The sequence below is a fragment of the Camelus ferus genome, chromosome 15 (assembly GCF_009834535.1).
Source record: "Camelus ferus isolate YT-003-E chromosome 15, BCGSAC_Cfer_1.0, whole genome shotgun sequence".
In the NCBI taxonomy this organism is placed as follows: domain Eukaryota; kingdom Metazoa; phylum Chordata; class Mammalia; order Artiodactyla; family Camelidae; genus Camelus; species Camelus ferus.
The window spans coordinates 17,932,511-17,959,670 of NC_045710.1; the positions used below are offsets into that span (position 1 = coordinate 17,932,511).

General features: G+C 50.4%; 1 protein-coding gene across 2 annotated transcripts; it reads left to right on the plus strand.

The window, feature by feature from the left end:
- Positions 1-26,544, plus strand: GAREM2 (GRB2 associated regulator of MAPK1 subtype 2). 2 transcript variants are annotated; one of them, XM_032497177.1, is made up of 6 exons: positions 1-333; positions 16,391-16,531; positions 21,582-21,712; positions 22,408-23,448; positions 24,396-24,565; positions 25,100-26,544. In XM_032497177.1, the coding sequence occupies exons 1-6, from the start codon at positions 309-311 to the stop codon at positions 26,106-26,108; spliced, it is 2,517 nt and encodes an 838-aa protein (XP_032353068.1). In that variant the 5' UTR covers positions 1-308; the 3' UTR covers positions 26,109-26,544. The 2 variants fall into 2 exon arrangements, with proteins under 2 accessions (XP_032353068.1, XP_032353066.1); XM_032497175.1 differs by lacking the exon at positions 1-333 and adding an exon at positions 13,188-13,408.
- Positions 26,545-27,160: the final 616 nt, after the last annotated feature.

A 27,160-nucleotide genomic window follows, 5' to 3' on the forward strand; every position in this document is an offset into this window, starting at 1 on the left:
AAGGCCCCAGCCCTTTATAATGAACATACGATGACAATATCCAGATGGTGCTCCCATCAGCAGGAAGGCTTCCAGACTGTTCCTTGGTTGATCCAGCCTGCTAGCAGAGGGGGCAGCGATTATGGTGGTCCAGCCACCGAGACACGCAGCAAGTGGCCAGAATTGTGGATGTGTTTCCCTCAGAGGACAGCACAGACTTCTGACTTGTTTCCTTCTCTGAAAAGCATCTATCACCTGGACTCCACAGATGGTGCTGCCCTGGAGGACAGTCCCCAAATCACTAAAAAGAAGCAGTAGTCCTTGAAGAAATGGCTGATTGCAGAGCCGGGCAGGGTAAGTGCAGAATGACCCTGGAACATTCTATTTTTTCCAGAAAATAAAGAAAATTCCAAAGAACTCTGGGGCCATGCCGGTGGGACACAGGAACCAACTGAAAGGTGACCCCTTTGGTCAAATCAAATATAGGATGATTTGAGCATCAAAATAAATAAAGACTTTAGAAGAATTTGTGAATTGATAGTAAGGGGAGAGGAGGAAGCTCCTCCTGCAGTAGAAAGAATGACCGAGTTAGAAAGTCACCATTTTGCAACCATCACAGTGATAATTGACTCAGGCAAGAATCAGCAATGGATGCTATCATTGGATGCAAGTGTATTGGGGAACAGATGCTTGTCCAATCACAAACATCTTCCCACCAATTCTCTGTTAATCACAAAGGGGGAAAAGTGCCTTTATAGTGGGGACACTTGGCAGACACCACCTAAACTAATGATCCAAGTTAGCATCACGGAAGTGGGGCAAACTGAGATAACAGTTCTCCTGATGTGATGCACTGAGTATTCCTGACAGTGATGCCACAGTCAACACTGGTCATTCTACAGAACAAATAGTCTGTATCCTTCAAAAATACCAATTTCTTAAAGGACGAGAGAAAAAAAGGGCTGAGAAACTGTTCTAAATTACATACATGACAACTAAATACAATGCATGATTCTAGATTAAATCTTGGGAAAATGTTCTATAAAGGACAATATTGGGATAATAAAAAATTGAATATGGACTGAATATTATGAATCAATATGACATTCCCTGAATTTAATAATTGAATTGTGGCTGTGTGAGAGAATGTTCTAGTTCTTCAGAAACATATACTGAAGTATTTATGAGCAAAGGACCATGATGTCTGGAACTTGCTTGTAAATGGCTCAGAAAAAAAATTTTTATATTTGAATCTAGGTGAAGGACATATGAGAGTTTGTTATATGTTATAATATTTTTGGAATCTTCCTATAGGTCTAGCTTTTTTTTTTAAGTTTTCTGAAGGCAAACTTTTTTTTATTAAAGTGTGATAGATTTACAAAGTTAGTTTCAGGTGTATAGCAAAGTGATTCAGTTATACATATACATACATATATATATATATAAGCAAACTGCATTTCTATTCAATAGCAATGAACAATTAGAAAAACATTTTTTAAACTACATCTATAATAGCATCAATAAAATATTTAGAAGCAAATTTAGTGAAAGATATGCAAGACCTGTAAACCAAAAACTACAAAACATTGCTGAAGGAAATTAAAAAACAATGTTAAAAGGTCAGTTTACCCTAAACTAATTTACAGATTCAATACAATCTCAGTCAAAATCCTAGCAGGATTTTTAAAAGAAATTGATGTGCTGATTCTAAAATTTCTATGGAAAATACAGATTCCACATATAAGTGATAACATATGATATTTGTCTTTCTCTGTCTGACTTACTTCACTTAGTATAATAATCTCTAGGTCTATCCATGTTGCAAATAGCATTATTTCATTCTTTTTATGGCTGAGTAGTATTCCATGTGTGTGTGTGTGTGTGTGTGTGTGTGTGTTTTGTGTGTGTGTACCACAACTTCTCTATCGAATCATCTGTTGGACATTTAGGTTGCTTCCATGTCTTGGCTACTGTAAATAATGCTGCTATAAACATTGGGGGTGCACCTATCTTTTTGAATTGGAATTTTCTCCAGATATATGCCCAGGAGTAGGACTGCTAGAATCATATGGTTAGTCTATTTTTAGTTTTTTAAGGAATCTCCATACTGTTTCCCATAGTGGTTGCACCAAATTACATTCCCTCCAGCAGTGTAGGAGGGTTCCTTTTTTTCCACACCCTCCCTAGCACTTATCATTTGTGGACTTTTTAACATGACTCAAACACTTTTAACATTACAGCATGTTTCCTTTAATTATTCCTTTTCTTGTAGTGCATTCATTCATTCGTGAAATGTTGTATCTTCAGCCAGTTATTTTACCAGCAAGAAATTTACCAGCAAAATTCAGGAAGGGTAAAGAATTGCAGGTTGGGACATGCAACCTATGGCAAACCAGTGGCAGGCCTGGAAAACAAAGGAGAGAAAACTCTTTTATAGAAGAGAAGGGGGAGTTATAAACAGGGAGGGGCTGTTATAAACAGTCTATTGGAGGAAACTGAGAATTCAAAGTATAGTGGCTTTTCATTGGCTGAGTTGTGACAGTCCCCCATTGGCCAGGCTGATGTTGCCCAGTAGGGAGAAATTCTTCTTTCTCCTTTCTGGGCAGTAAACCTGCTTCCTGTTGGAGATGCAAGAGTGCAGTCTCTTACTGTTGGGTCTACAATTGACAACAGAGTAGTCTGGTGAGCACGCTGCCCCTTCTGGCCTCTGGACTTCATTATAAATGAGGTTTCTGTTTATTAACTTTCACAGCACAATTTCTAATGGGCATGTAGTACTCCATGGCACATTTGCCTTAGAAATGCCTAATGAAAGTACAGCTGCCCTCAGCAACCCTGACCAGAGATGATACACAAGTAATAAAATTTATAACTACCATTTATTAAAATGTGTACCTGAAACTGTGCCAAGTGCTTTATGTACATCCTACATGAAGTGGGTACTATTTTTATCTCCATTTAACAATGAGAGACAATGGTGTACTAGTAAATATTTTATAACCACTCCCTAGCGAAAAAAAAATCCTGATTCATAGCACTTGCCAACTTCTATGGTATAAATATTCTCACTCTGGCCAATTTCAAGCTGTCAACATGACATCACTGAACACAGGGTTGGGAAGAGATGAACAGTAGCACACTGTTACATAGTTTTTCCACCTTACAGATACAATAGACAAAAATGACCTCAAGAGCATAGAAATAGTCAAATGTAATAAAATAATGAGGAAATAATGAATTTTAAGTATTTGTTATGGTTGTTTAATATAATTTATCTGTAACTATTTAGAATTTAACTTTTAATAATAGCTATGTTTCATAACCCACTTGTGAAATTCCTGAAATTTGACAATTGACTCTCAACACCACTGGAAAGGGATTAAGTCACTTGCACAGATATTGGGCTTCAAATGTCATCCTCTCAGCTCTAGGGCCATTTTGCCTTATCTGTGAATGCCTGCTGTGAGCCAGATACATGTTAGTCCCTGTGGAGAACAAAATATGAATAGCTACAATGGGGGAGGTTTGTGTAATAATACAACACAAATTCTATGGCAGTGGTTTGGTGCGAACACTGAGGAAAGATGACTCAGTCCTATCTTGGGAAATTAGTTTTGTTTTTCTTTTTTTTAAATGGAGGTACTGGGGATTAAACCCAAGACCTTGTGCATGTGAAGCCTGCACTCCACCACTGAGATATACCCACCTAGCCCCTCAGGGAAATTAGGTGTTTTGAAAGGAAGGTGACACTTAGGTGATGATCAACACCTGCTGACATCACAAAATAGAGAATATCTGACATTATGTGCCTCTTGACAGAAGGACCACCATTTCCTATAACATAGTTATGCCAAAAAAAAATCAAAACCCAAACAATCTGAATTTGATTTACTATCTACGTTCTACTACCAATTTAGAGAAAAATCAGAAGACAAAGCAACACATAAAATCACCCTACGGAACTGAATCAACAAAATCCAGACTGTGAGAAGCACTACAGGACAAATAGTTCAGTATCTTCTACAAATAAATTATGGGGGGGGAAATGTAGGGATCTTATCGGGAACTTGATTCAAATAAATTGTAAATAAATTCTCCAACAAGACAGTTGGGAAAATATGAACAATGACTAAATATTCCTATGATACTAAGGAAATATAGTTTGTTAGTTGTGTGACATTATTGCAGTTATATTGTAAAAACAGAAAGTTCCTATCTCTAGAGATACATATTGATATATTTACAGGATGAAGTGATAAGATACCTAAGATCTTTTCAAAGTTCTGTAAGGACATTTATGTTTAATTGGTCTTTGACAAGGGTCAAAATAATTAAGTGGGAGAAAGAATAGCCTTTTCAACAAATGGTGTTGGGACAACTGGATATCCACATGCAAAAGAATGAAGCTGGACTCCTACCTCACACAGTGTACAAATAAACTAACTCAAAGTGGATCCTAGACCTAAATGTAAGAGCTAAAACTATAAAATTCTTAGAAGGAAACATAGGAGTAAGTATCTGTAGCCTTGAGTTAGACAATATTTTCTTAGATATGATGCCAAAAGCATTTAACAAAAGAAAAAAAATTAATTGGACTTCATCAAAGTAAAAATTTTCATGCTGCTTGCAATGTCATCAAGTGAAATGGGAGGAAATATTTGCAAATCGTATGTCTGATAATGGACTTGTACCCAGAATATATAAAGAATGTTTGCAACTCGGTAATAAAGACAACTGAATTTAAATACAGACAAAGGATTTGAATAGACATTTCTCCAAAGAAAGTATGAAACATCCAATAAGTACATGAAAAGAAACCCAGCATCATTAATCATTAAGGAAAATATGAATCAAAACCACAATGAAATACCACTTCATAATAATACTGTTATCTCTAGTTTACGTTTAGAATTTTCTGAAAGAAAAATTGGATACGATATTTCCTAGAATTCACAGAGGTGGTGATTCAAATGTTCTCTGGCCTTCCCAGTTCATGGGCGCAGAGAAGACCATCTCTCCTCTAGGTGGGGTGGGGGCATGGTTCTTCTACACATAGTGGGAGCCCTACTGGCCGCTTTCACCATCTTCCTGCTCCATTGACCACTCCGCCCCTCCTCCAGACCACTGACCTCTTGTAAGTCCTCCTTTCTACTTGTCACCACCGACCCTGTCAGAGGCAGAACTCTCAGCAGAGCAGCCGGGATCCCAGTGACCCAACCCTTGCCTCTGCCCCTCAGCCCTCTCTGTCCCCAGACAGACTCTCCCAGAGGGTGAACTCAGGCATAGCCTCCTACAACACCTAGGCCTCTCAGCTCGCTCAATTCCAGACCCAGCTGCTCAGTATGGCCTCTCTGTTGAGCGTCCTCCTCCCTCACAGCTCTTCCTGGCTCTCTGTCCTGCCAGCTGTTTCCAGCAATCTCAGCCCAAGGAAAGATCTAAGCGTTTCTGACTCTAAGTGAAGCCGAAGTTTCTTCCTACACGACTCCTGAGCCCTAAAGCAAATCAAGGGATGTATGTGTCTGGGTAATTGTGTTAGGTCCCTGGAGATTTGCCAACAATTAAAAAGCCCTGGAAAGGTTCTGGAACATTCTGCAATAGTTAGGAGGTGGATTCAACCAGTTAGGTAGCTCTGCTTGATGCCTCACACCTGTGTGGTCCCTGACTCAGCCGATGTCCAGAGTTACAGGGGTTTTGGTATGAAATATGAAGGGTGGTCTGGCGGAAAGATCAGAGGAGGAACTGAAGTCAGGCTGGGGCAGCTGGGTCAGAGAGCAGGGAGGGCCACACGACACATGGCAGAAGCAGAATTGCCCTGGCTTGGTGACCAGTTGGGTGTAAGGATTAAGCAGAGTTCCAGGTGGGGGTACTGTGAAAGCATAACTTAGCAGGACCCTATCAGGCCTTCCCAGGACATCCTCCACCCCCGTATCCTATGTAGCTCCTCCCAGATAATAGTATCTCATGCATACTTTCTGAGTTTTACCACCACCAAGTGGAAGAAATTAACTACTTGATGATCATGGGTACGTAGCCTCCAGACCTTCTGGCATCCAAGAATTGATCACCATAACCAATCAGAATTGTGCACAGCTGATCACATGCCCTGAGCTGCTCCTCCCTCAGCTGGCCTTTAAAAGTACTCAGCTGAAACCCTCCGGGGAGTTGGGTTGTATTTTGGGCACAGGGCCACTCGTTCTCCTTGCTCGGCCCAGCCATAAACCTTTCTCTGCTCCAAACTCTGATGTTTTGGTGTTTTTTGGCCTCACTATGCATCAGGCACATGAACTTGCCTTCAGTAACAATTTTTGCAAAGCCAGGCTAGGAGTCTGTGCGCAAGACAGGTCAACCTTGACTGGGGGCAGCCCCTTCCCTGGGCTCCAGCAGCTGCCAGAGCTCATTTCGCTCTGGGGAAATTGGGAGGGAGTTACACATTCGGTGTCACCTGGAGGTGAGTCACTCCAGCTTGTGCAGGCTGGGAATTCTCTCCACTCAATCAGGGCTCATCCCCTTGCTGGAAGTGAGCTGCTCCGGGTTCCTTGCGACCCACTCTCCGTCTGTTCTCTTTCCAGAGCTGGGCCAATCTGTTTGGAGGCCTCTGGGAGTGGAAGTGGAATTTTTAGATTATACCTTGTCTGATTGTCTGTCTGTGTGACTGTAACTTGTTTGTTTGTGTTTTTGTGTATCGTTTCAAGGTGAGCCATCCCGGCTCATGCAGGATGGGAAAATTCTACCCGCTCCACCTGGGCTCATTGCTTTCCTGAAAGTGAGCCATTCTGGGCTCATTGGGAGCCACTCTGGGTCCATTTTCTTTCAGAAGCCAGGCCACTCTGGAGGCTTCTGTCTGTGAGTGGAAGTGGAATTTTGGGGCTACACTCTCGTGTGATCTTTTGTTTGTGGGACCATGTTTGTATGTGTGTCGGTGTCAGTACCTGGCATTGGCTGGTTGATATGTCTTTGGTGCACACCCGAGCTCAGGGTGTGACGACACCAGGGTACCCTTCACCTGTGGTGGAGTGTTGGTTGGAATTTTTTCTTTCCAGCCTTGGTCATTCAGCTTCATCTCTGATGGGGCATTGGTTGGGAAGTCCCCTTTTGGGGACTAGGAAACTATGACCCTGAGAGACTGTTTTGAATTGTTGTTTGCTTGATATTTGATAACATCAGCTGTGAATAATTATGGATGATCAGAGCCCTGTTCCATCCTACAGTCCCTCTAGGGTGTATTTTGCAAAACTGGGATTTCAGCTATGCTCCCATAAATGAACGAAAGTGATTTTTTTTTTTTTTTTGGGTAACACTGTGTGGGCTCAGTACTCCCTGATATCTGGAGAACAATGGCCCCTAATGTCTCTGCTGTTATATCAAAGTGGCCTTTTGAAATTCCTTTGGTTTTTATTTTGGGGAGGGGTGTTTGTGTGTGTGTGTGTCTGTCTGTCTGTCTGTCTCTTGGTACCTGAGTCCAAATCCTGTTCTCTCTTCCTGGTTTTGCTGAAAGTGAGCTATGTGAATGAATAATTTTATATAAAATATAATTTATATAATTGTCTATTACTTTTATTTCTTTAAACTGAAGTAGATATTTGGGAACTGGAAAAAAAATCCCTGAAAAATTGCCAAGATGATTGGGTTTTGTAAAAGCAGTCAGCAGAGGAACCTGCATTTCTCTTCCTGTGCCTGTGAGGTATAGATGATCTAGCTGGGTTCTCAAGAAGAAAAAGGTGTTTTTGGTGTGTGTGGTTTTTTTAAAACTCAAACAGAAAAGTTGAGATCTCTGGTTCTATCTTTCTGTAAAAAAAATTGTGAATGAGCTCTATTTTTTGACTTAAAAGTAAGTGCTTATAAACTAAATACTTCTAAGTTAAAAAGATAGACAGACTATATTTCAAGTTTATGTAATCTGGAAAATATTCACTATTGAATTGAGATATTAAAGCTAGCTTAAGCTTGTTTGGTATAATCAATACAGCTGTGTCTTTTACTGTACCTTGGTTTACTGAAGGTCATTAAGCTCATGTTTCTGTTGCAGAGTTTGTCAGCAGAAGAAAAATTAACTTGGTATGACTAAAGTTACTATAAGTGAATTAAATGCAAATAAGAGCTTTTAGTGAACTTTTTAAGAAACAATTACATTTTAGGAATCTCTACTTAAATGATCTCTCCAGATATTTGGTAACTTGAAATTTTACAGTTGTGATAAATCAAGTTAAATGATGGAAGTTTATTGAATAATTGAATAGCTAGGTCATTCCAAAACAGTAAGATATTGAAGCATTCACTAGAAATTAAGATTTTTAAGAATTGAGGATTCTAACTTAAGTAATTGAAGCTACTGGAAATAATGGGGGAACATTTCAGTATACAGTAGGAAAGTAGGGTGTATGTTTTGAGTTAAAAAAAAAAATGTATGAGGAATGGAATTGTATTTTGTTAAGGGAGAAGAGAAGGATTTGGTCCTAGAGCTGATTGTTTCTAGATGGGGGGAAAAAAATAAAGGGACAAGCTAACATGGATACAGAAAGTTGTGGGAAGTTTGTGGAAAGGGAGCCCTAAAAAAGGAGTTCTGTGCATGATCGGGCTCAGAGCAGACTAAGCTTAAATAAGTAAATGGGTTTTGTTATTAAAAGTAGGCCAGTGCAGGACTGGATTTAGTTTCTGTTAAGAGAACAAGTTTACTTAGAATGCATCTGACAACAAATTGTGGGAAATTTTTTGATATTTTTGACAAACTTCCTATCAAATTCTAATTAAAGTTCTTTTGACTTCAGCTAACTTTGGGATGCTTCAGAGGGCCCCTAAGACATCTCAGAGAAACATATTGAGCTAACTAGGATTAGTTGCTATGTTGAATTGTACGGGAAGCCTTGTTGAATGAATGATAAACCTCCTTGGATTATATGGTGTGGATGGATGTTGTTAGAGTGGATGTTCTAGAAATTATATGGAGTTTCTGAAATTTAGGTATGTCCTAGTATAATGCTATCAGTTATAATTTTCTGGTTGTTATCTTGAGATGTTGTATGTCACAGCAACCTGGTTAAGCTACTTTGTCAAAAACATTGTAATTGGGTTTTTACCTTGCCTTTTTGCATTTTTCAGTCATAGACAGTTAAGCTGATGCTTTGCAGAACTGCCTCATTTTCAAGAGAATTCATAAAGGCGATTTTTTGACAACTATAGGTTTCTTGTCAACTATACTGCCGAGCTGGGATGGGATATTTAAGAAGTCTAATTAAAACTCTGATTTTTATAAAACTTTAGTAAAGGAGACTGATTGCATAGGATTGAGTAAACTGATGAGTATGGTTATAATTTTTTGGTTGTCTGAAGTATCACTGGCTCTTAAACTGTTTTCTGATTAAACTGTTTACCAGATGTTTGTCTCCCTATCAATATTGTCCCCAATGTTTAGGATAGAAAGAGAATTCTCTAATGGAGTTGTCACAGAATAGAACTACGCATGATGTATAACAATGCTTGCTTTAAGTCTGTTGCCAAAAGCACATGTACGATGCTTGTGTAACAACTGGGTATAAGTGATAAAATGTATAGCCTGTAGAGTGGATCCCCACTAGCATATCCCTGAGCCTGTTCATGATACCTGATTTATTTTCTCCCAATGTGGATAACTAGGCAAACATAAAGGAGGCCTAGCACCCAGGGACACGATCTAAACCTGGGGCAGGAGCTACCACCCCAGCGTCAAGGGACAGATACTTTGATCATGAATGCTTTCTATTAAAATATTTGTAATCAAAAAGAGAAATGATGAAATCTGCACATATTGAGATATGGGGAAGTCATTCTGGCCTGAGCATGGTTTGACTTAAACTTTCTTTGACCAAAGTGGCCTGTTTTGTGGCCTTTTGGACATGCATGTACATCTGCTTTGGCCTTGAGGAGAGGAATGCATTTGAAAGTCAAAATGGAGTGGCTGTGGTTCAGACATCCAAGGTAAAATGAGGTAGCCGTTGTTGACATAATTCCAGACACATTCATGTGTTGTTGAGAACTCTAATTTTTCTGAACTGTGGCATATTGGGATGCCACCAGTCATTCTCAAAGCAGTGTCTGCTGGCAGATGGCAGCTGCAACCTTGTGACCTCAAGGTCTCCTCCTGTAACTATTAAATTTTCAGACAATAAGCTTGCTTTAGATCAGATATTAGCAGGAAAAAAAGGAGACGTGTAGTGACTAATAGCTTTTGTTACATATGTTTTAATATCACATCAAAAGTTAAAACCTTACACTGGAATTTGACACAACATTGTAAAATGATTATAAATCAATAAGAAATGTTTTAAAAAAAAGTTAAAACCTGCTCAGAAAAAAGTAGGCAACTGGCTACCTGGCTACAAGTCTACCCTAAAGTGAAAGGTCTGGACTGGTTTTCAAGCTTATTCTCCTAAATTCCTCAGGGAATGAGATTTTAATCAAATAAGACTTAGATCCAGGACTTGGACCTCAAGAATATTTCCAACTCGATGTCCATTCACCAGATCAAGGTAGGACTATTCCTTGTTTCGGCAGGAAGTAGCCAGAGCAGTCATCACCCTATTCTCTAAAAGATTTGGGGAGGAATGAAATGAGACTGGAGATGAAACCGAATTCCACTGCCAAGGTTATGATTAACCTCTCTGTTCAAAACATTATTCCTTCTTGACCAACACCTATTCTTAAGATTAAGGAGTATCAATGAAAAGGGGGGACTTTTAACCAAGCAGGATCCTAAGGGGTCTTCCTGGGTCAGACCCATCCTCCATATCCTCTGCTGTAGCTCTTCTCTGAAGTACCCAGATGATAGAATCTCATACATATTTCCTGAGTTTTTCAGATGCTAAAAACCACCACCAAATGGAAGAAATTAACTACTTGATGATCATGACTACGTAGCCCCCTACGTAGCCCCCAGACTTTCTGGTGCCGTAGGATTGATCACCATCAACCAATCTGAATTGTGCATAGCTGATCACAGACCTTGGGCCACCCCTCCCTTAGCTGACCATTAAAAATGCTCAGCTGAAACCATTCGAGGAGTTTTAGGTAGAAGCCACCCACCACTTTCTCCTCTGCCCAGCAATAAACCTTTCTCTGCTTCAAACTCCAGCATTTTGCTATTTCTGGCTTCACTGTGTGTCGGGCAAAGGAACTTGTGTTCAGTAACAAAAGGTGATGTCCTCAGCTGGGACAGACAATGAAAGAGGACCAAGTTCAAGTGCAGTGGTTAAAAGGAATGCCTGTGAATGCCTCGGTGAGGGTGTAGAAGCTTAGCTGGAAACTGAGGTCTAGAGCTGAGGTGAACCAGAGATGTTGAGTACAAGAAACCACTGCAGACGTGGCGTCTACATCAGGGCTCGGAGGCCTCTCTCAGAGACAGGGTGAACATATGACCAAATCCCGGTTTACACCCACTGTCTGGTTTATGCCTGTTGTCTCGCTTAGCACCTCCTTCCCCCTCAAAAGTGACCTTTGGATGACAAATTAGATGGTTACCCTACTCAAGAGAAAGCCTGCAGGGGAGGGAAAGGAAAATGATTCCAAGACAAGCCCCTTTTCACTTGATTCTTTCTGATGCCTCATTCTGCTACCTCCGACCCTCCATCCCCTCCTTATACTCCTGTATTTTCCTCTTTTTCTATTTTTTTCTTCCCTTCTGCCATGTTTCCCTTTCCCATTTCCCTAGGGAAGAGCCCACCCCACCTCCACAGACCCAAGAGAGCTTCTGTCCTCCTGGGTTACTCCAAGTCACACTGCTGTGGTGGCTGAAGAAAGCAAGCCTGAGGGCCAGCTACTTGGCCTTCCCGCGTGTACACGGGGTGAGGTGGGTCCTGTGCTAGGCCAGGCCAGGTTATGGAGGTAGCACTGGCTGGGGGGCAGGAGGCCTGCCTTCCAGGCACAGCTCTGCTTTTTTCCTGCTGTGTGACCTTGGAGCAAAGTATTTATGCTCTCAGAGTCTCCATTTATTTTCCTCTGCAAAAGATGGAGATTGAATGCATGATCTGAACTGTCTCTTCCTGCTGAGAAGTCCTGTTCATCTTGTCTGGTGCCATTTCCCTTGGGGTGCCTGTCATGTGAGGTGGGATGTCAGTCACCTCAGAAGAGAGGGTTTGTGAGTACGTAGTGGGGCGGGGGGTTTCTCCCTGGAGCACAGAGCCTGAGGACAAGAGCCCATGGAGCCCTTTCAGGACCAGTCTGGGGGCCAAGGCCCACTTCCTGGCTGCCACATCGCCACATGCCACAGTCCTGCTGCAGCCTTTGATCACCTATAGAAGGTGCCCCAGGTACATCAATGGTGAACCCAGCCAAAGCCACCACAGCTTCTGGGAAGGGCTTCCCAAGAGGAGGTCCGGAGCAGGAACCGAGAGGGTTTGGAGGCAGAAGGTGAGGAGAGCAGGAAAGGAAGAGCAAATTAAAAGAAGGGAATGAGAGAAGGGAGAAGGGGGCTGAGGGACAAGCGTCCACCACCAGTTAGGTGCCTGAACTGCAATTTCCTCATTTATAGAATGGGAGCAATCACAGGCCGTGTGCTGTGTCTGTGCTGGGGCTACCAGCCTCATAGAACTCGTGACAATTGGTAAGAGGGCGCTGAGAACTTGGAAAGTGTTCTATGGTAGGGGCGGAGGGGGCCCTATTAGTCTCCTGCAACAACCAGGGAAGGTAGTGGGATTTGTAGTCAAATTGGGCTTCAAGTTGAGCTGCTACTTGATGTCTCTGAGCCTCAGTTTGCTCCTCAGTAAAATGGGGTTAATGAGGCATCCTTGCCAGGATGTGTGAAGTTGGAGGTGATAAATATCCTAGAGGCAGCAACTGCTGCTGGGATCGCAGTGGCTGAATTTCGGGCAGAAGTTTTGGGAAGCGGAGCAGCACTAGGTCCCTGACCGAGGCCGGGGCACCAGCGAGCAAGGAGAGGGGCGCAGCTCCCGGCGGGGGAAGGGGAATCCGAGAACATCCCTTGGTAAGGAAGGAGAGGCCGATCCCCGGCCCAGACCCTGCAGATGCTGTTCACGTCTTGGTCCAGGCGCCCGCCCAGGGTCCCCGGTCCCCAGCTGTCACCTGGACGCTGGGGCGGGCGATCTGGGCTGGCTGGGAGGCGGGACTTGGCGGCGGCAGCGGACGCGGGCCGGGGGGTGGGGCGAGGGGCGAGGGGCGGGGGCCGGCGCCCCGCGGGGAGGCGGGCCACGTGACGCCCGCAGCCCTGGCCGGGCGGCCAGGCAGGGAGCGCCGCGGCGACCCCAGGAGGTGGTGGCTGGCACAGGAGCCCAGGCCGCGCGGGACTGGCCGTCGGGGCCCTGAGACGGCGGCTCCGGGGGCGCCCATGCCATGGAGAAGCTGGCGGCCGGGCTGGCCGGCTTGCGCTGGAGCATGGGCGCCTTCCCGCTGGACCTCATCGTTAGCCGGTGCCGCTTGCCCACGCTCGCCTGCCTCGGGCCAGGTACTGGGGCTGCTGGGAAGGGCGACGGAGGCGGGAGTGGGGGCGGGAGGCATGGGACCAAAGGGGACTCTCCCGGCAGGTGCTATCTGGGGCCGTGAGGATGCCGCCCCTGCCCTCCCGCTCCCCTGTGCGGGCCCCGTGCCACTCCTGGCGCGCCTCCCTGGAGACCCAGGGCCCACCAGCCGAGGGGACCTCCTCTTCTAGGGCCCCGCAGACTGGGACAGGGACAGAAACCTGGGACAGGGATTGGAGCCGGGCCCTGACCAGAGTTCTCCGGCCCAGCTTTAGCCCAGAGCGCGGCGGGACCACCACGCCCGCCCCGTCGGTGCACCCCCTTCCCTGAGTACCTCCCCAAACCCCCGCCCCGGCCGCGCCCCCTTCCATCCCTTTGTCTCTGGCCTCTCACCTCTGTCCTCTCGCATCCCTTGGGCCTTGGACTCTGTCTTCCCACCGCTGCCGACTCCCAGCCCAGCTCAGCCCCTCTTGGGACTCTTCTTGCACCCTCCTTTCGCGGCCCAGGGAGCAGCCTCCAGTCCTCGGGGCGAGCAGGCCACCTCTGGACCGGAATGAGCGAGTCCTCCCGTCCGGCATGCCTCCAGCCCTCCCCACATCTTGCCCCACTTCTCCTTGGGGCCCGGGGGCCCGGACTGCTCTGCTAATGGGACCATGCCTGGGGGCCCGAGAGGGGATGCCTGGAGTGAGGGGACCGTTTGGGGGAAGGGGGGCTGCTTGGCTGGGGGAGGGGCAGGAGCCGGTGCTGGCAGCCAGGCCGGGGGTTTTGTGTGTGAGAAGAATAGGGGTTTGGCCCGCGTTGGCACACTCGCTTCCCTGAATGCTAATGGGGCCCGTGGCCACAGGCTCCTCTCCTCTCCTTTCCGCGGGGCCGGCAGCCCCTCCTCCGACCCGCAGCAGCGAGTAGTGGGCACAGTGAGAGGCAGTGTGTTCCAGGAGCCGGTTCCGTGAGAGTGACTGTGCCTGGGCCGTCGGGCAGAGGTGCCTTGCAGTCTAACGTCTTGTTCTCCGGATCATCAGTGTTTGATGCCGACTGTGCATGTCAAAAGCAAGGCTGTGTGTGTCTGTGTGTGAATGAAATATGCTGGCCCTAGGTTCTGCCTAGCCACTTCCCACACATCTTAGGCATCTCCCACTCCTGGGGGTCCTTTCTGAGCTCTTCAGTCTGGCAGGCCTCCTCTGACATCCCTGTCACCTCTGTCGTGTCCCTATTGTGCATGTGTTATAATGGTCAGGTACTGTCTTCCTACTGGGCTGCAGGCTCCTTGCAGCAGGGCATTCTGCCTAACAAAGATTACAGGAGGGATCAAATGCATAAATGAGGGAATGAGCAACTGGTGTGATGCCCAGCTGTCTGTGACAGTGGTGGCTATAGCTTTCGTCACCATATATGATCAAAAGTGTCTTGAAGTATTGAAGGTCCCTGTGTGTGTAATTGGGAGGGGCCCCTTAGTGAGACCATGGGATTGAGTTGTGTCATTGGGGCCACAAGCCCCTATCACTGTGGGCCAGGTGGCAGTGATGGTTGAGCTGCTGGTGACCATGACCCATGGTTGTTGGTGTGTGTCCCGTGTGGCTGTGGCCTGCATCTCTGTGGGAGAAGAGCTCTAAAAGGAGGTTGCAGAGTAGGACAGCTTCCTCTGCCTCAGGCAGTGAGGAATTGTGGACGAAGGCTCAGACACTCCCCACCCCACTGCTATCACACATACACACACACACACACATAGTGGGAGCCAGGCCCTCCCGGCAGGTCCTGGACACACTTTATCCTCTCCTGCGCCTCCCTCCTTCCCCAAATGCACACACTTCAAGGAGCTCCTAGCCGTCAGAGTGAACCATTTCCCATTTGGTTGGGTGGCAGAAATTTAATAAATTGTGTCTGAGGGAGCTGGGAAAGAGGTGTCCCCCACCCCCACCCTGCCCATCAGCTGCATCCAGGAGACGGCTTTGCTGGCCTCCTCCTGGAAGCTGGGCCAGCCCCTCCGGCTCCCCTGGAAACCGTTGCTGGGGTTGGAGCCTCTGGGGCCCAGGCCCCTCCCAACACCTTTGCCCCAGTGCAGCTTCCCCCAGGACTAGGCCTCCCCTTCTAAATCCACCCCCTCCTCTGGCCATCATCACTGTATTCCAGAGCCTGGGAGGATGAAGGGCTGAGGGAGGGAGAGACGGGAAGCGGCTTCTCTGAGATGGGGTCGGGGGTTCCTGAGACTTTCTCCCCTCTCCTTTGAGGCAGTGGGTGAGAAGGAAGGCGCTGCTCAAAGAGAGCTAGGAATCAGCTCCTCCAAGCCCTGGCATTCTCCTGACCTGAGTGACCCATGGCTCGGTGGGAGTCCTCTCAGCTGGGATCCACAGTGGACAGCCTCTTCTTGAACCTCTCTGTACCCTCAACAAGGCTCTCCTTGCCTGGCCTAGGCACTGACTTGGGGGCTGAGGATTCTGCTGGTGTGAGTTCGAGTTGTTCTGAGGCCCAGCTCAAGTGTCTGCTGCTCAGCACAGTCTCCCTCAGCCTCCCACCCCCAGCTCATTTGCTACACACTCTGTGAGAGCTCAGACACCACTTAGCACCTCAAACTTGGCTTGTATTCACTGTTCACATCTCTTCCCACCTCCCCATGGGCCAAAGGGCTCCTGGAGGGCAAGGGTTGGGCTCATTCGATGGGAGCCCCTGGTTCCAGCACAGTGCCTGGGACAGCAGGCGGTCCAATTGAATGATGAATGAAGGACAGCACTGGGCTGGTTGCTGGGACCCCATTGGGAGCCTGATCCCTGTGATAGGGCCTGACTCAGCCCTGGGGTCACAGCTGGCAGCCTGCCTGTCCCTTGAGCGTTGCTGGTCTGAACAGGGATCACGAGGAGCTGTCCCTGGGCGGGGTGTTGGTGAAGAGGTGAGGAGGTCACCCTGTCTATCCTTTCTGCCCCTCCTAAAGTTCTCTTTTTCTGTCCTTCCTCCTCTATCCTCCTTTCCCCTTCCAGGGGAGTATGCCGAGGGCGTCAGTGAGCGAGACATCCTGCTCATTCATTCCTGCCGCCAGTGGACAACGGTGACAGCCCACACCCTGGAGGAGGGCCACTACGTCATTGGGCCCAAGATTGACATCCCACTACAGTACCCAGGTGTGCCCAGCCAGGGACAGATGGCATAGAGCTGGCGGGGGCTGTAGGCAGGGGGGAAGGGGTGGAGAAGTCTTGGGGGAAGCTGTTGGTGACCAGCCTTTCCCTGGAGCCGCAGGGATGAGCGAGGTCACAGCTGGCAGGGTGGTGATTAGTGTTGGTGAGGGTTAGAGTTAGGGCCCAGTGGTTTTCATACTGTTCTGTGGAGCCTTGGGTATCTGGTTGGAATACTTTGACTCACATTTTCTTTTAAAATAGATTGTAAACTAATGTTTAAAAAAAATTATATCCTCAAACTGCTACAAATCAAACCTTAACCCTAAATAGAGATCTTTGGCGTGTACTGTGATCTGCCTCATTAACCCTTTTGGTACAGACCCTCAAAGAGAACATCTCCTGCCAGAATCTGCCAGTATTGTACAACCAAAAATTTCAGAAAAAAAAGGAACGCTCAGGCTGACTATACAGTTGCATTTGCCAGCTCTAATCCTGTTTTTTTTTTCTTTCAATTTTTTGTGAAACTCTTTTTCACTGATTGACTTTGTAAGTGAATGTTAAGATTTTAGACTTTGTTTTTGATTTTAGACTTTTAAATAAGATTGAAATAAGCTAATGAATTTCTACTTCTATATGTTTTACATATGATGCTGATGTCCTGTCTAAGATTTTGTTTGAAGGGATTCTGCTGCTAAACACACACACACACACACACACACACACACTATAGCCCTTTTATTTTATACATGATGAAATGGGGGGCCTAAGAAGGAAAGTGACTTGCCCAGGGTCACACGGCTAGTAAGCAGCAGAGCAAGGGCTAGAACCCAGGTATCTAGACTCCAGGAATGCAGGGTTGTTGTCCCTGTGTGGGAAAGGTGCGAGTCTGGTGGCCATATCCCAGAGATGCCCCCATGCCAGCCCAGGAGACCACAGCTCCTGCATATTAAATATGTGCTGCAGGCCAGACACTGGGCTGAGCGTTTTCATCATTGCATCCTCACAGTAACCCTGAGAGAGTCTTATCAAGCTCCAGGAGTTCAGAAGCCAGCCCAGTTCTATTTTTTTAACTGTCACCCTGCTCCCCCCACCCCCACTCCCCCAAAAGGCTGGGAATCCTTTGAGCTGAGGAGGCTCACAGCCCTTCCTCACAGGTACACTGTTCCCCCTCTGGCCCTGCTTAGGCGTCCCCTGAGCCAGTGGGACACGACTAAACCCTTTCCAGGGCTTCTGTTCTTTACAGCACCCTGTGAATTGATATCCCCGTAGCCCCCACACTCCATTTAAAAGATAAGGAAACTCTCAAGTTTTTGTCTTTCTGACTTGGAGTTCTGTCCTGGGCCTGAGCCCCTGGGGAGGCCTGAGCCCCTGGGGAGGCCTGCCCCAGCTAGAAACTTCCCAGCCTGAGTATTTGGCATTGGTCTGGGGAGAGGTCCCAGGTCTTCTTGGGATAGAAAAGCAAATATTTGATCCAGAAGTGTGTGATTAAAATCAGAAGTCATAAAAAAAAAAAAAGCAAATATTGGAAAAAGCCCTCATTGACAGACGTGTGACTTTAGGGACTGCACCATTTCAGTCTGTCATTAGGGAACTGTAGGTGCCAAGGGCTCCTAGCCCTTTCCCCGCATCTCTTTTGGTGCCCCCCTGAGTGCATGACAGAGGTTATGGGGTGACACTGGCCCGCCGGGGTGTGGCATCCCCAGCCCCATCATTCCACTGGGCAGGCTGGGCGCTGCCTGGGTTGGGGCGGGGAGGCCTAGGCCCCTTGGAAGTGGGAGGGGCCGGGCCACTGGCCGGTTAAAGAGGAAGCTCTGACTGCACAGCTCGACGCTAGTTCCTCCTAATGAATTAATAATGTCGCGGGCGAGGCGGCCGGCTGCGGACCCAGAGACAGCCAATACAGCCGCTGCGAAGCGGGGGAGGGGAGGAGGGTGGCGCCTTGTGCCTAGAGGGGTGGGGGACGCTGCGGGTGACCCGGATCTCCAGGCCACGGCCCACCGCCTGGGAGGCCGGGAGACTGGGCTCCTTGGGGACCGCCGCCCCACGCCCGGCGCTCCTGCTCAGTGCTGCTCCCCAGCCCTGCAGAGCACTTGGCTGTCGCGCCCCATAAGCCAAGTAGTATGCTTCCATTTTACAGGTGGGGAAACCGAAGCCCATAGAGATTAGATAAATTTGCCCAAGGCCACACAGGTGGTAGGTGGCAGAGCTGGGATCCAACAGGGTCTGTCCGACTCCAGAGGCTGTACGTTTACCCACCATTATTTATGGAGCGTCTGCCATGGGTCAGGTGCTGGCAGAGAGCGGTGACAAATAAGAACCTGCTTCAGGCTGGAAGGGACTGTGAGGGCTGTGCAAACGCAGTTCTGGGAGGCCAGGGCAGGGCAGGTCCCTGGACCCACGGGGACCTCAGGTCTCACGTAGGGGGAGGCAGGGGAGGAAGCTGCCCGAAGCAGGGCTGCAGAGGGAGGAAAAGGCTTCCAGGGGCTGGAGCATCACTCCCCGGAGGTCTCCCTTCCTTCCTCCCAGCAGTGATGACCGGCACTGGGCTCAGGCTGCGGCAAAGGGAGTGGTGCTGGCTACCATGGTTACATTGATCTTCCTGCTGTCCCCCACCTCTAGCCCAGACTTGGCTCCAGCTCTCCCTGCTTGGCTGTTTGGGGTTGAGGGGTTTGTGTGTGGATACGGGGGAGGAGGCGTGGTGAGGGAGAGGGGCTACTCCTGTTGGATGGTGGCAGACCTGTGACGTCCCGGTTTATCCCTGCCCCATCTAGGGCTGAGGCACATCTGAGGCCTTTTTCCACCAGGGTCTCAGAGTGGTTAGGGTAGCTGGGGTGGGGGTGGGGGGTGGGCAGGACTCCCTTCCAGCTTTCTCCTGGGCATTTTCCCTTCTCTTTCTTGGCTCTCACGTTTCCTGCTTGGAGATGGTGGTGGTGCAGGCTCTGCCCCTTGCCCTCTGCTCTTCATACCCTGCATTGGGGGTTCTCATTCTGGGTTTCTGGCTGGGCTGTGGGGGCTCTAAGAACCCCCATACTGTATATAAAATTGTGTGTGTGTGTTCCTGCTAGGAGTACACTGGGATTTTTCTGGGAAGAGGGTCCCCAAAGGGTCAAGTTCCTCTGTTTTTCCTCTTCCCTGAGCCATCTGGCCTGCCCCACAGGTGACGCTGCCTCCCATGGGCTGGTGTCTTCGTCTGTTACTTCTGACTAGGCGTCCTCAAGCCCCTCACCCACATGCTCACCTGCCCTAGGAGCACCCCCTGCAGGGCCTCACTTGGCCTCCCAGTTCAGCCCATGTCCCACAGCTCATTCCTTCCAGGGTCCCAGTTTTGGTTAACAGCTCTGCTGTCTCCATTTCTGACCAGGTTGGTGGCTGAGTCCCTTCCTCCCCCACCTCCTCCTTAACATTGGTCATCCTAGTTTGATGAGGCTCTCTTCCGCGTATCTCTTGGCCTGCTCGTATTTTTGCTGTTCCCTCTATTGCTACCCCGGCTCTTTTCCAGAACTCATTTCCTAGTTATTTACCTGAATGGTTTCTCTGTTGTCTTTATAGAGTTCAACTTGGATCTTGGTCTCTCCTTACTCAGAACACTCCAGTGGGTTTCCTTCTTATGGAATAAAGTCCTACCATGTGGCATTCAGAGCCTTTCATAACCCAGTTGTTGTCTACTTCGGCCCCATCATCCCCCTCCTCAAGTCCTAACCTCTAGGCATCACCATTTGGGGCAGGCGATCTGCTTCCAGGACTCCGTGCCTTGGCTCATGCTGATTCCTCCAGGTGGAATGTCCATTCTGTAAAACTCTTTTCATTGTTAAGATCCCCTCAGACTGCCAGGCAGGTTTCCCCCAACTCAGTGATCCTCTAGCTCTTTTGTCACAAGTCTGTTGTAGCATTTGTCACATCCAGCCATCATTGGGTGCTCACTGTTACACCTACTATACCTGGATTTCCTTGAGGGCCGACTGTATCTTTTTCAGGTTTGCACTTCCTATTGGGCCTAGCCCAGTGTCTGGTACATGGTGGGTGCTTCAAAAATGTTTTTGGAATGAAAAAATGAATGGACTGTGACTGCAGCAACCACTAGGAAGACTACAGAAGCTGAAGAGTCACCTTGTCTTCTCTTGGCCCACACAAGACTCTTCTGTGTAAGGCCTGAGAAGAGGCCTTCTGTCCAGAGGCCAGGGTGGTTCACAGCCTGTCTTTGTGCTCATATAGGTGGGCACATAAAAGGTGTGTGGACAGTGAGGTGAGGCTTACCCAGGGGTGTCAGCTTCATGGATTAGCATTGTTGTTTAAAGTCTGTGTCTGCTGAGGGCATTTGCTGAGCCAGCCAAAGCACACAGCCCTAAACTGCAGGTTTGAAAGGACTCATCTGAGGGAGGGGGCTTTGATCACCTCAGATCAGAGGTCTCTGGGACAGTAGGGCTGGATGTTGGGACCAGTGCAGGGTTTGGGAACAGAACAGATATCAGACTAGCAGCAATTCTGGGCCTCCAAGTCCTGGGTCTGGGCCCCTGGTCTGCCCATTGCATCAGTATGTGTTAGCAACCCAGGGCAGATGCATAGGATGTCAGATCCAGGCAGGGCCCAAGGTCATCTGCTCCATCCTCCTTAGATGAGGACCTAGCAGCCCAGAGAGGGGAAGGGACTTATCTAGGGTCACAGCAAGTCAGAGTGGGGCTGGGACCAAGCGAGCACTCAGCACCCCCAGTACCACACTGATGCTTGGTCGGAGGACAGCTCTGTGTCCCAGTGTTTGGGTGCCAGTTTGTACTTGGGTTTCTCTGGGCAGGCAGCTGCTAGCCTTATCACACACCCACAAGCTTTCCCCTGGGTGAGGGCTGGGCTCTAGTTGCTAGGGATCTGTGCTCACCTTCCCACTGAAGCTTAAACCAGCTGACCAGCTCCTTCCACTAGAGCAAACCTGCCCTTCTGCCCATCTGAGTTCCAGAGGGTCTGGCTAAGAAGAGGGGAGGTGGGGACCATGAGGTCTCTTGGATGCAGGCCAGGTTCCCAGCAAGCAGGCCCACGCTAGCAGCCTGCGTTGCCTTGCATGCAGGGAAGTTCAAGCTCCTGGAGCAGGCCCGGGATGTGCGGGAGCCAGTGAGGTACTTCAGCAGCGTGGAGGAGGTGGCCAGTGTCTTCCCTGACCGCATCTTTGTGATGGAAGCCATCACCTTCAGTGTCAAGGTCAGTCCTTCCTGCAAAGGCAGCCCCCAGGCTGACCCTTTCCTCAGGAGGCAAGCCTGACCCTGGTTGGAGGGTCACCCTTAGAGTCTGGGAGGTAGAAGTGTCACAGGGTGGCTTCTGGCAGCCCCTTGAGGCCTTTGGCCATGTCAGAAGAGCTGAGTGTATGAACATCCTGGAAGGGGGCCTAAGAGCTTCCACAAAAGATGAGGAAGCAGGGAGTGTGTCTGGAGGGTCATGCCCTGACTTGGGGACCTTTCAGGGCAGCTGTCCTAGTATCCATTGGTTGTGGGGGACAGTGTAAACAGCCCCCCACTTGTGTACAGGTAACTCTTTACAAACTCTAACCCATGAATTCATTTCTCTTTGGAGTAGTCTTGTCGAATGGGTAGAGGACTATTATTGCCCTAATTGTAAAATAATAATAATAAAATGTGCTGTATATTGAATATTTTCAAAGTATTTAATCCTTACAGCAATTCTTCCAAGCAAGTTATTACATGAGGTAACAGAGTGAAGGCTGCACAGTCATCATGTGGCCTCCCAGGATGGACTGTCATCAGTCCAGGACTCCTGATCTGGTCTCAGTCCTGAGAAGGCCCCAAGGGAGGAGGGCTGTCCTGGATCCGGAAGGGCTTTGCAGGGCTGGCTTTCCCTGGGGCCCTGGCTAAGGCCTCTCCTGGTTCTGGGGTCCCCAGGTGGTGTCAGGCGAGTTCAGCGAGGACAGCGAAGTGTACAACTTCACTCTGCACGCGGGCGATGAGCTCACTCTCATGGGGCAGGCGGAGATCCTGTGCGCCAAGACCACCAAGGAGCGCTCGCGCTTCACCACCCTGCTGCGCAAGCTGGGCCGGGCCGGGGCGCTGGCCGGGGTGAGCGGCGGTGGCCCCGGGGGCGCAGGGGCCGCGGGCGGCGGTGGGGGCTCCAGGCCCATCAAAGGCAAGATGCCCTGCCTCATCTGTATGAACCATCGCACCAACGAGAGCCTGAGCCTGCCCTTCCAGTGCCAGGGCCGCTTCAGCACACGCAGCCCGCTGGAGCTGCAGATGCAGGAGGGTGAGCACACGGTGCGCGCCATCATCGAGCGCGTGCGGCTACCGGTGAACGTGCTGGTGCCCAGCCGGCCGCCGCGCAACCCCTACGACCTGCACCGGGTGCGGGAGGGCCACTGCTACAAGCTAGTCAGCATCATCTCCAAGACAGTGGTGCTGGGGCTGGCGCTGCGCCGCGAGGGCCCGGCGCCGCTGCACTTCCTGCTGCTCACCGACACGCCGCGCTTCACGCTGCCGCAGGGTCTGCTGGCGGGGGACCCGCGCGTCGAGCGCCTGGTGCGCGACAGTGCCTCCTACTGCCGTGAGCGCTTCGACCCCGACGAGTACTCCACGGCCGTGCGCGAGGCGCCCGCCGAGCTGGCCGACGACTGTGCCAGCCCGCGCCGCGCGCGCCTCTGCCTGCCTGCGCCCCCGCGGGCCCCCGGGCCCGCCCGCGCTCCCGCCCCCGGCCCGCCCGGCGACAGCGACCAGGAGTACATGAGCCCCGACTGGGCCAGTGCTCCCGAGCCCGCCGCGCCGCCCGCCGAGATCCCCTACGAGGAGCTGTGGGCCCACCAGGCGGCCGAGGCTTTCGAGAGCAGGGCTCGGCCGCTCCCGGGGCCCGACCTCATCTCCTTCGGGGCCACCGGGCCGCCCCGCTTGGAGCCCGAGGCGGCGCCGCCTCCTGTGCCTCCCAAGTCCGAGGCGGTGAGTGGACGCGGGGAAGCGAGCTGGGGTGGGAGGCTGGGTGCCGAGCTCTGCGCGCCCCGTCCTTCAGGGAGGTGGCCAGCCAGGGCGTAAGGTTTGGGCCTGAAAAGCTAGATCTCCTGGGCCCAGCCTTGGCATCTCAGACTCCAGTCCCTGGAGTGTGTGACCGGTGGCCAAAGTGGGGAAAGGGGAGAAGAAAAGGGTGAAAGAGACGCAAGAGCATTTGTAGTAAAGGGGTTCCAGGTTAGGAGCTGTGGGGACCAAGATGCCAGCAGGTTCCCAGCCTCAGATAATTTGGGGTGAGTCAAGAATAGCGTTAGCCAGAAGGTTCCACAGAACAGGAGTCCCTTAAATTGTCCAGTGAAAAGAATGTTCTGTGATGAAATAGGTTTAGAAAATGTAGTCTGATACCCAGCCCTCCCTCTCCTCATTTTGGAGCCGCAGAGTATTGATACAGTAAAGGCTCTGACAAGTCCTGCACTAAGGAAATTTATTTCTGTTTAACACAGAATTTCCCAGCTGAACTTGTCCACAGAATCTGGACAATGCCTATTAACATCCCATGGAGTCCACTCTGGGTGTCTGACCCGTAAGGAAGGATCCAGATGGCAGATAATTTTTACTTCCCTTTCCTCATTACATCATTTTCTTCTTTTTCTCCTTTTCCGTGAGAAGGGAGTATGTCTACTAACTGATTGTTTTTGATATACTTCTCTATTTTTTTTCTTGTATTCATGATGGATTTCCAAGGCCAAAAGAGACAGTGTATGTGTTGTGGGCTCTGGATGAGGCTTGCCACGAGGCCAGAGAGATTAGAAGGGGTGGGGTGGGTGGGTGAGTAGTTGGGGTATAAGGCAAGGCAATCTCTTGGCAAAGTGGGGCAGTGTCAGTCCCAGACTTGCCCAGCTCCCTGGGGACGGGGTGGAATCATGGCCTTGTGCTTGCAGGTGAAGGAGGAGTGCCGCCTGCTCAACACTCCCCCTGTACCCCCCCGGGGTGGTAGTGGCAGCGGCTGGCTCTCGGGCAGCCCTCCAGTGCCCCCACGCTTCCCCAAGCTGCAGCCTGTCCACTCACCCAGCTCCAGCCTCTCCTACTACTCCTCTGGCCTCCAGGATGGGTGAGTCCCTTCCTTCTCCCAGTCCTGGTCCTCCTCAGGTGGATTGAGGCAGGGGAGTATGGGGAGGGGAACAGTGCTGAAGAGGAAGATTTCCGGCCTGGAGTTGGGAGGGTGCAGGTTGCTGAGCAGTGACCAAGGGAGAGAGCATTAGGGGCCAGGGTGTGGGGGCCAGTCCTTTGCTCTTCACCTTCCTGCTTCAGTTTGCTCCTTTCATAAATGATAGTTGGATGGGAGCATTGCTCTGGTTCCTTCCAGACTGGGATCTGCCACAGGATGGAGTGCTCCTTGCTGTTTAAAAATTTCTATGTAATTCAGCGTAGTTTAATTTTTCCTGGGATAGGGGGTGCTGGAAGAAAGAGGAGGGCAATCCAAGAGGGTCTCAGGGCTTGGGGGCTAAAGTGTGGACAGGCCAGTGTTGCTGAGATCCGAGTTGCAGCCCCCATGACCCGACAGGAGTTTGTTATGTGGTGTGTGTGACCCTGTCGCGTTTCCCTCTTGCTCTGCTGACCCTTACATCTGTGTGTCTGCCCACAGGGCGGGTTCCCGCAGTGGCAGTGGTTCTCCATCACCAGACGCCTACTCCCTCTATTGCTACCCATGCACCTGGGGAGACTGCAAGGTGGGCGAGTCCTCCAGCCGCCCACCCCCGGGACCCCTACCCTCCACCACGCAGCCCAGCCAGGCCTCCCGGGCCCTTGGAGAGCCCCTGAGCAGTCGAGCTGCCTCCCTCCTGGGGGCTGACACCCCTGTCAAGACCTATCACAGCTGCCCGCCTCCGTTTAAGCCGTCTCACCCCCAGAAACGCTTTGCTCCTTTTGGAGCTCTCAACCCCTTTTCTGGGCCTGCCTACCCCACAGGCCCTTCAGTGGCCTCCTCTCCTGCGCCCACAGCCACCTTGGGCCCTCTGGCTACCTCCAGCCCTGCTTATTCCCCAGGCCCAGGCTTGCCAGGCCAGGCCTATTCTGCTGCTCCCACCTCCTCCTCCTCCTCCTCTGAGTGGCAGGAGCCAGCCCCAGAGCCCTTCGACCCCTTTGAGCTAGGCCAGGGCAGTTCACCAGAGCCTGAGCTGCTGCGCTGTCAGGAACCCAGAGCTGTGGGGGCGCCTGGACCTGGCCTTTCACCCCTTGGATCCCCGAAGGCCTTTGAGCCCGAAGGTTTGGTGCTGCGGCAGGTCCCCACTCCCCTGTCACCAGTGGGCCTGCAGGGGCCTGATGCAGGCGGAACACGACTCCTCCTCACCCAGGGGCGCCTAGAAGGGGCTCCAGCCAGTCCCCGGCATGGGGCCACAGGCTGGGGAGGCCGGGACGCCGCCTCCTGGCAGCCCCCCGCTGACCTGTCTGCACTCTCCCTGGAGGAGGTCTCCCGAAGTCTGCGTTTCATTGGGCTCTCAGAGGATGTGGTGAGCTTCTTTGCCCGAGAACGCATTGATGGCAGCATCTTCGTGCAGCTCAGTGAGGACATCTTGGCAGATGACTTCCACCTCACCAAGCTGCAGGTCAAGAAGATCATGCAGTTCATCAAAGGCTGGCGGCCCAAGATCTGACTTCCCAGCTTGTAGGTGCACAACTGGAATGCTGGTGCGGAGGCCCTGAAGGCCAGCCCTGGGTCTGCTGGGGGCAGCACTCCCAGAAGCGCTCCAGTGGGAGAATCCATGCCAGACTGAGGCAGCTAAGCAGCTACGCAGAGTGAATCCAGGGGAGACACATGTGGTAATGGGGAGCCTCTTGGCCAGACCCTTGCAGGCGTCTTGCCTTTGAGTGTGTGGAGTAAGTTGAGGGGTGGAGGCACCAGTGCACGCTTCGATTCCCATCGAGGTGGGATGGGGAGGGGTCACAAGCTGGCCTTCATGGTGACCTCACAGCTCCCTCCGCCCTGCGGCAGAGCTCCACCAATCCCTCCCGCGTCTCAAGCTTGTAGGTGCAGGTTGGAGACAAGGGAAGATGGCCCATAAGTTAAGCACAAATTCCCAAGTGCCCTCTCTCTGTGCTCTGTGGGCACATGGCCTAAGCTGCCCCAGCGTCCGAGTGCCCCTCCTCCCTGCTCTGCTCCACCATGTTGGGTCCCTGGCCTTGAGCACAGGTGTGACAAGTGCAGCCTGTGCTGCCCACCTCAGAGGCTCCATCTCTGGGTTCTGGTTTGTGGGTGATGCCCTTGGAAGAGCACAGCTCTGCTGCTGGCCTACTTCCCTAGTTAGGGAGGCAGATACTCCCCACATACGCAGTGCCCTAGCTTCTGCCCCGGGCTCACTGCACCCAGTCCTCCATTACACCTGATGGATCCAGTCCGTGAAGACTGACTCTGTGGAGGAGCAGGTGGATTGAGGGCAGCTGCTCCCTGATGCTAGAGGCAAGTGGTCTTTGATTACTCCCACTTCCACTAGGCTCCTGCCCCTACTGCTGGGTGCCCTTCCTGGTTTCCTGTCACTGGCACCGGCTGGGTGGGTAGGAGAGAAAGCATGGGCGCTTGGGAAAACTGGCCTTTTCCCTCCTGGAGCTCAGTCCTCCTGCACTTGTCCACCTGCTTCAAAGCAGGTCTTGGTGCCCTGGACCTCAAGCATGGTGCTCTGCCAGCACCAGAGTACTGGGTTGGCCCTCG

Coding starts and splice junctions, on each gene's coding strand:
- GAREM2 (XM_032497175.1), top strand. CDS start 13,297: ATGGAGAAGCTGGCGGCCGGGCTGGCCGGCTTGCGCTGGAGCATGGGC. Junction 16,532..21,581: donor CATCCCACTACAGTACCCAG/GTGTGCCCAGCC, acceptor CCTTGCATGCAG/GGAAGTTCAAGCTCCTGGAG. Junction 23,449..24,395: donor TGCCTCCCAAGTCCGAGGCG/GTGAGTGGACGC, acceptor TTGTGCTTGCAG/GTGAAGGAGGAGTGCCGCCT.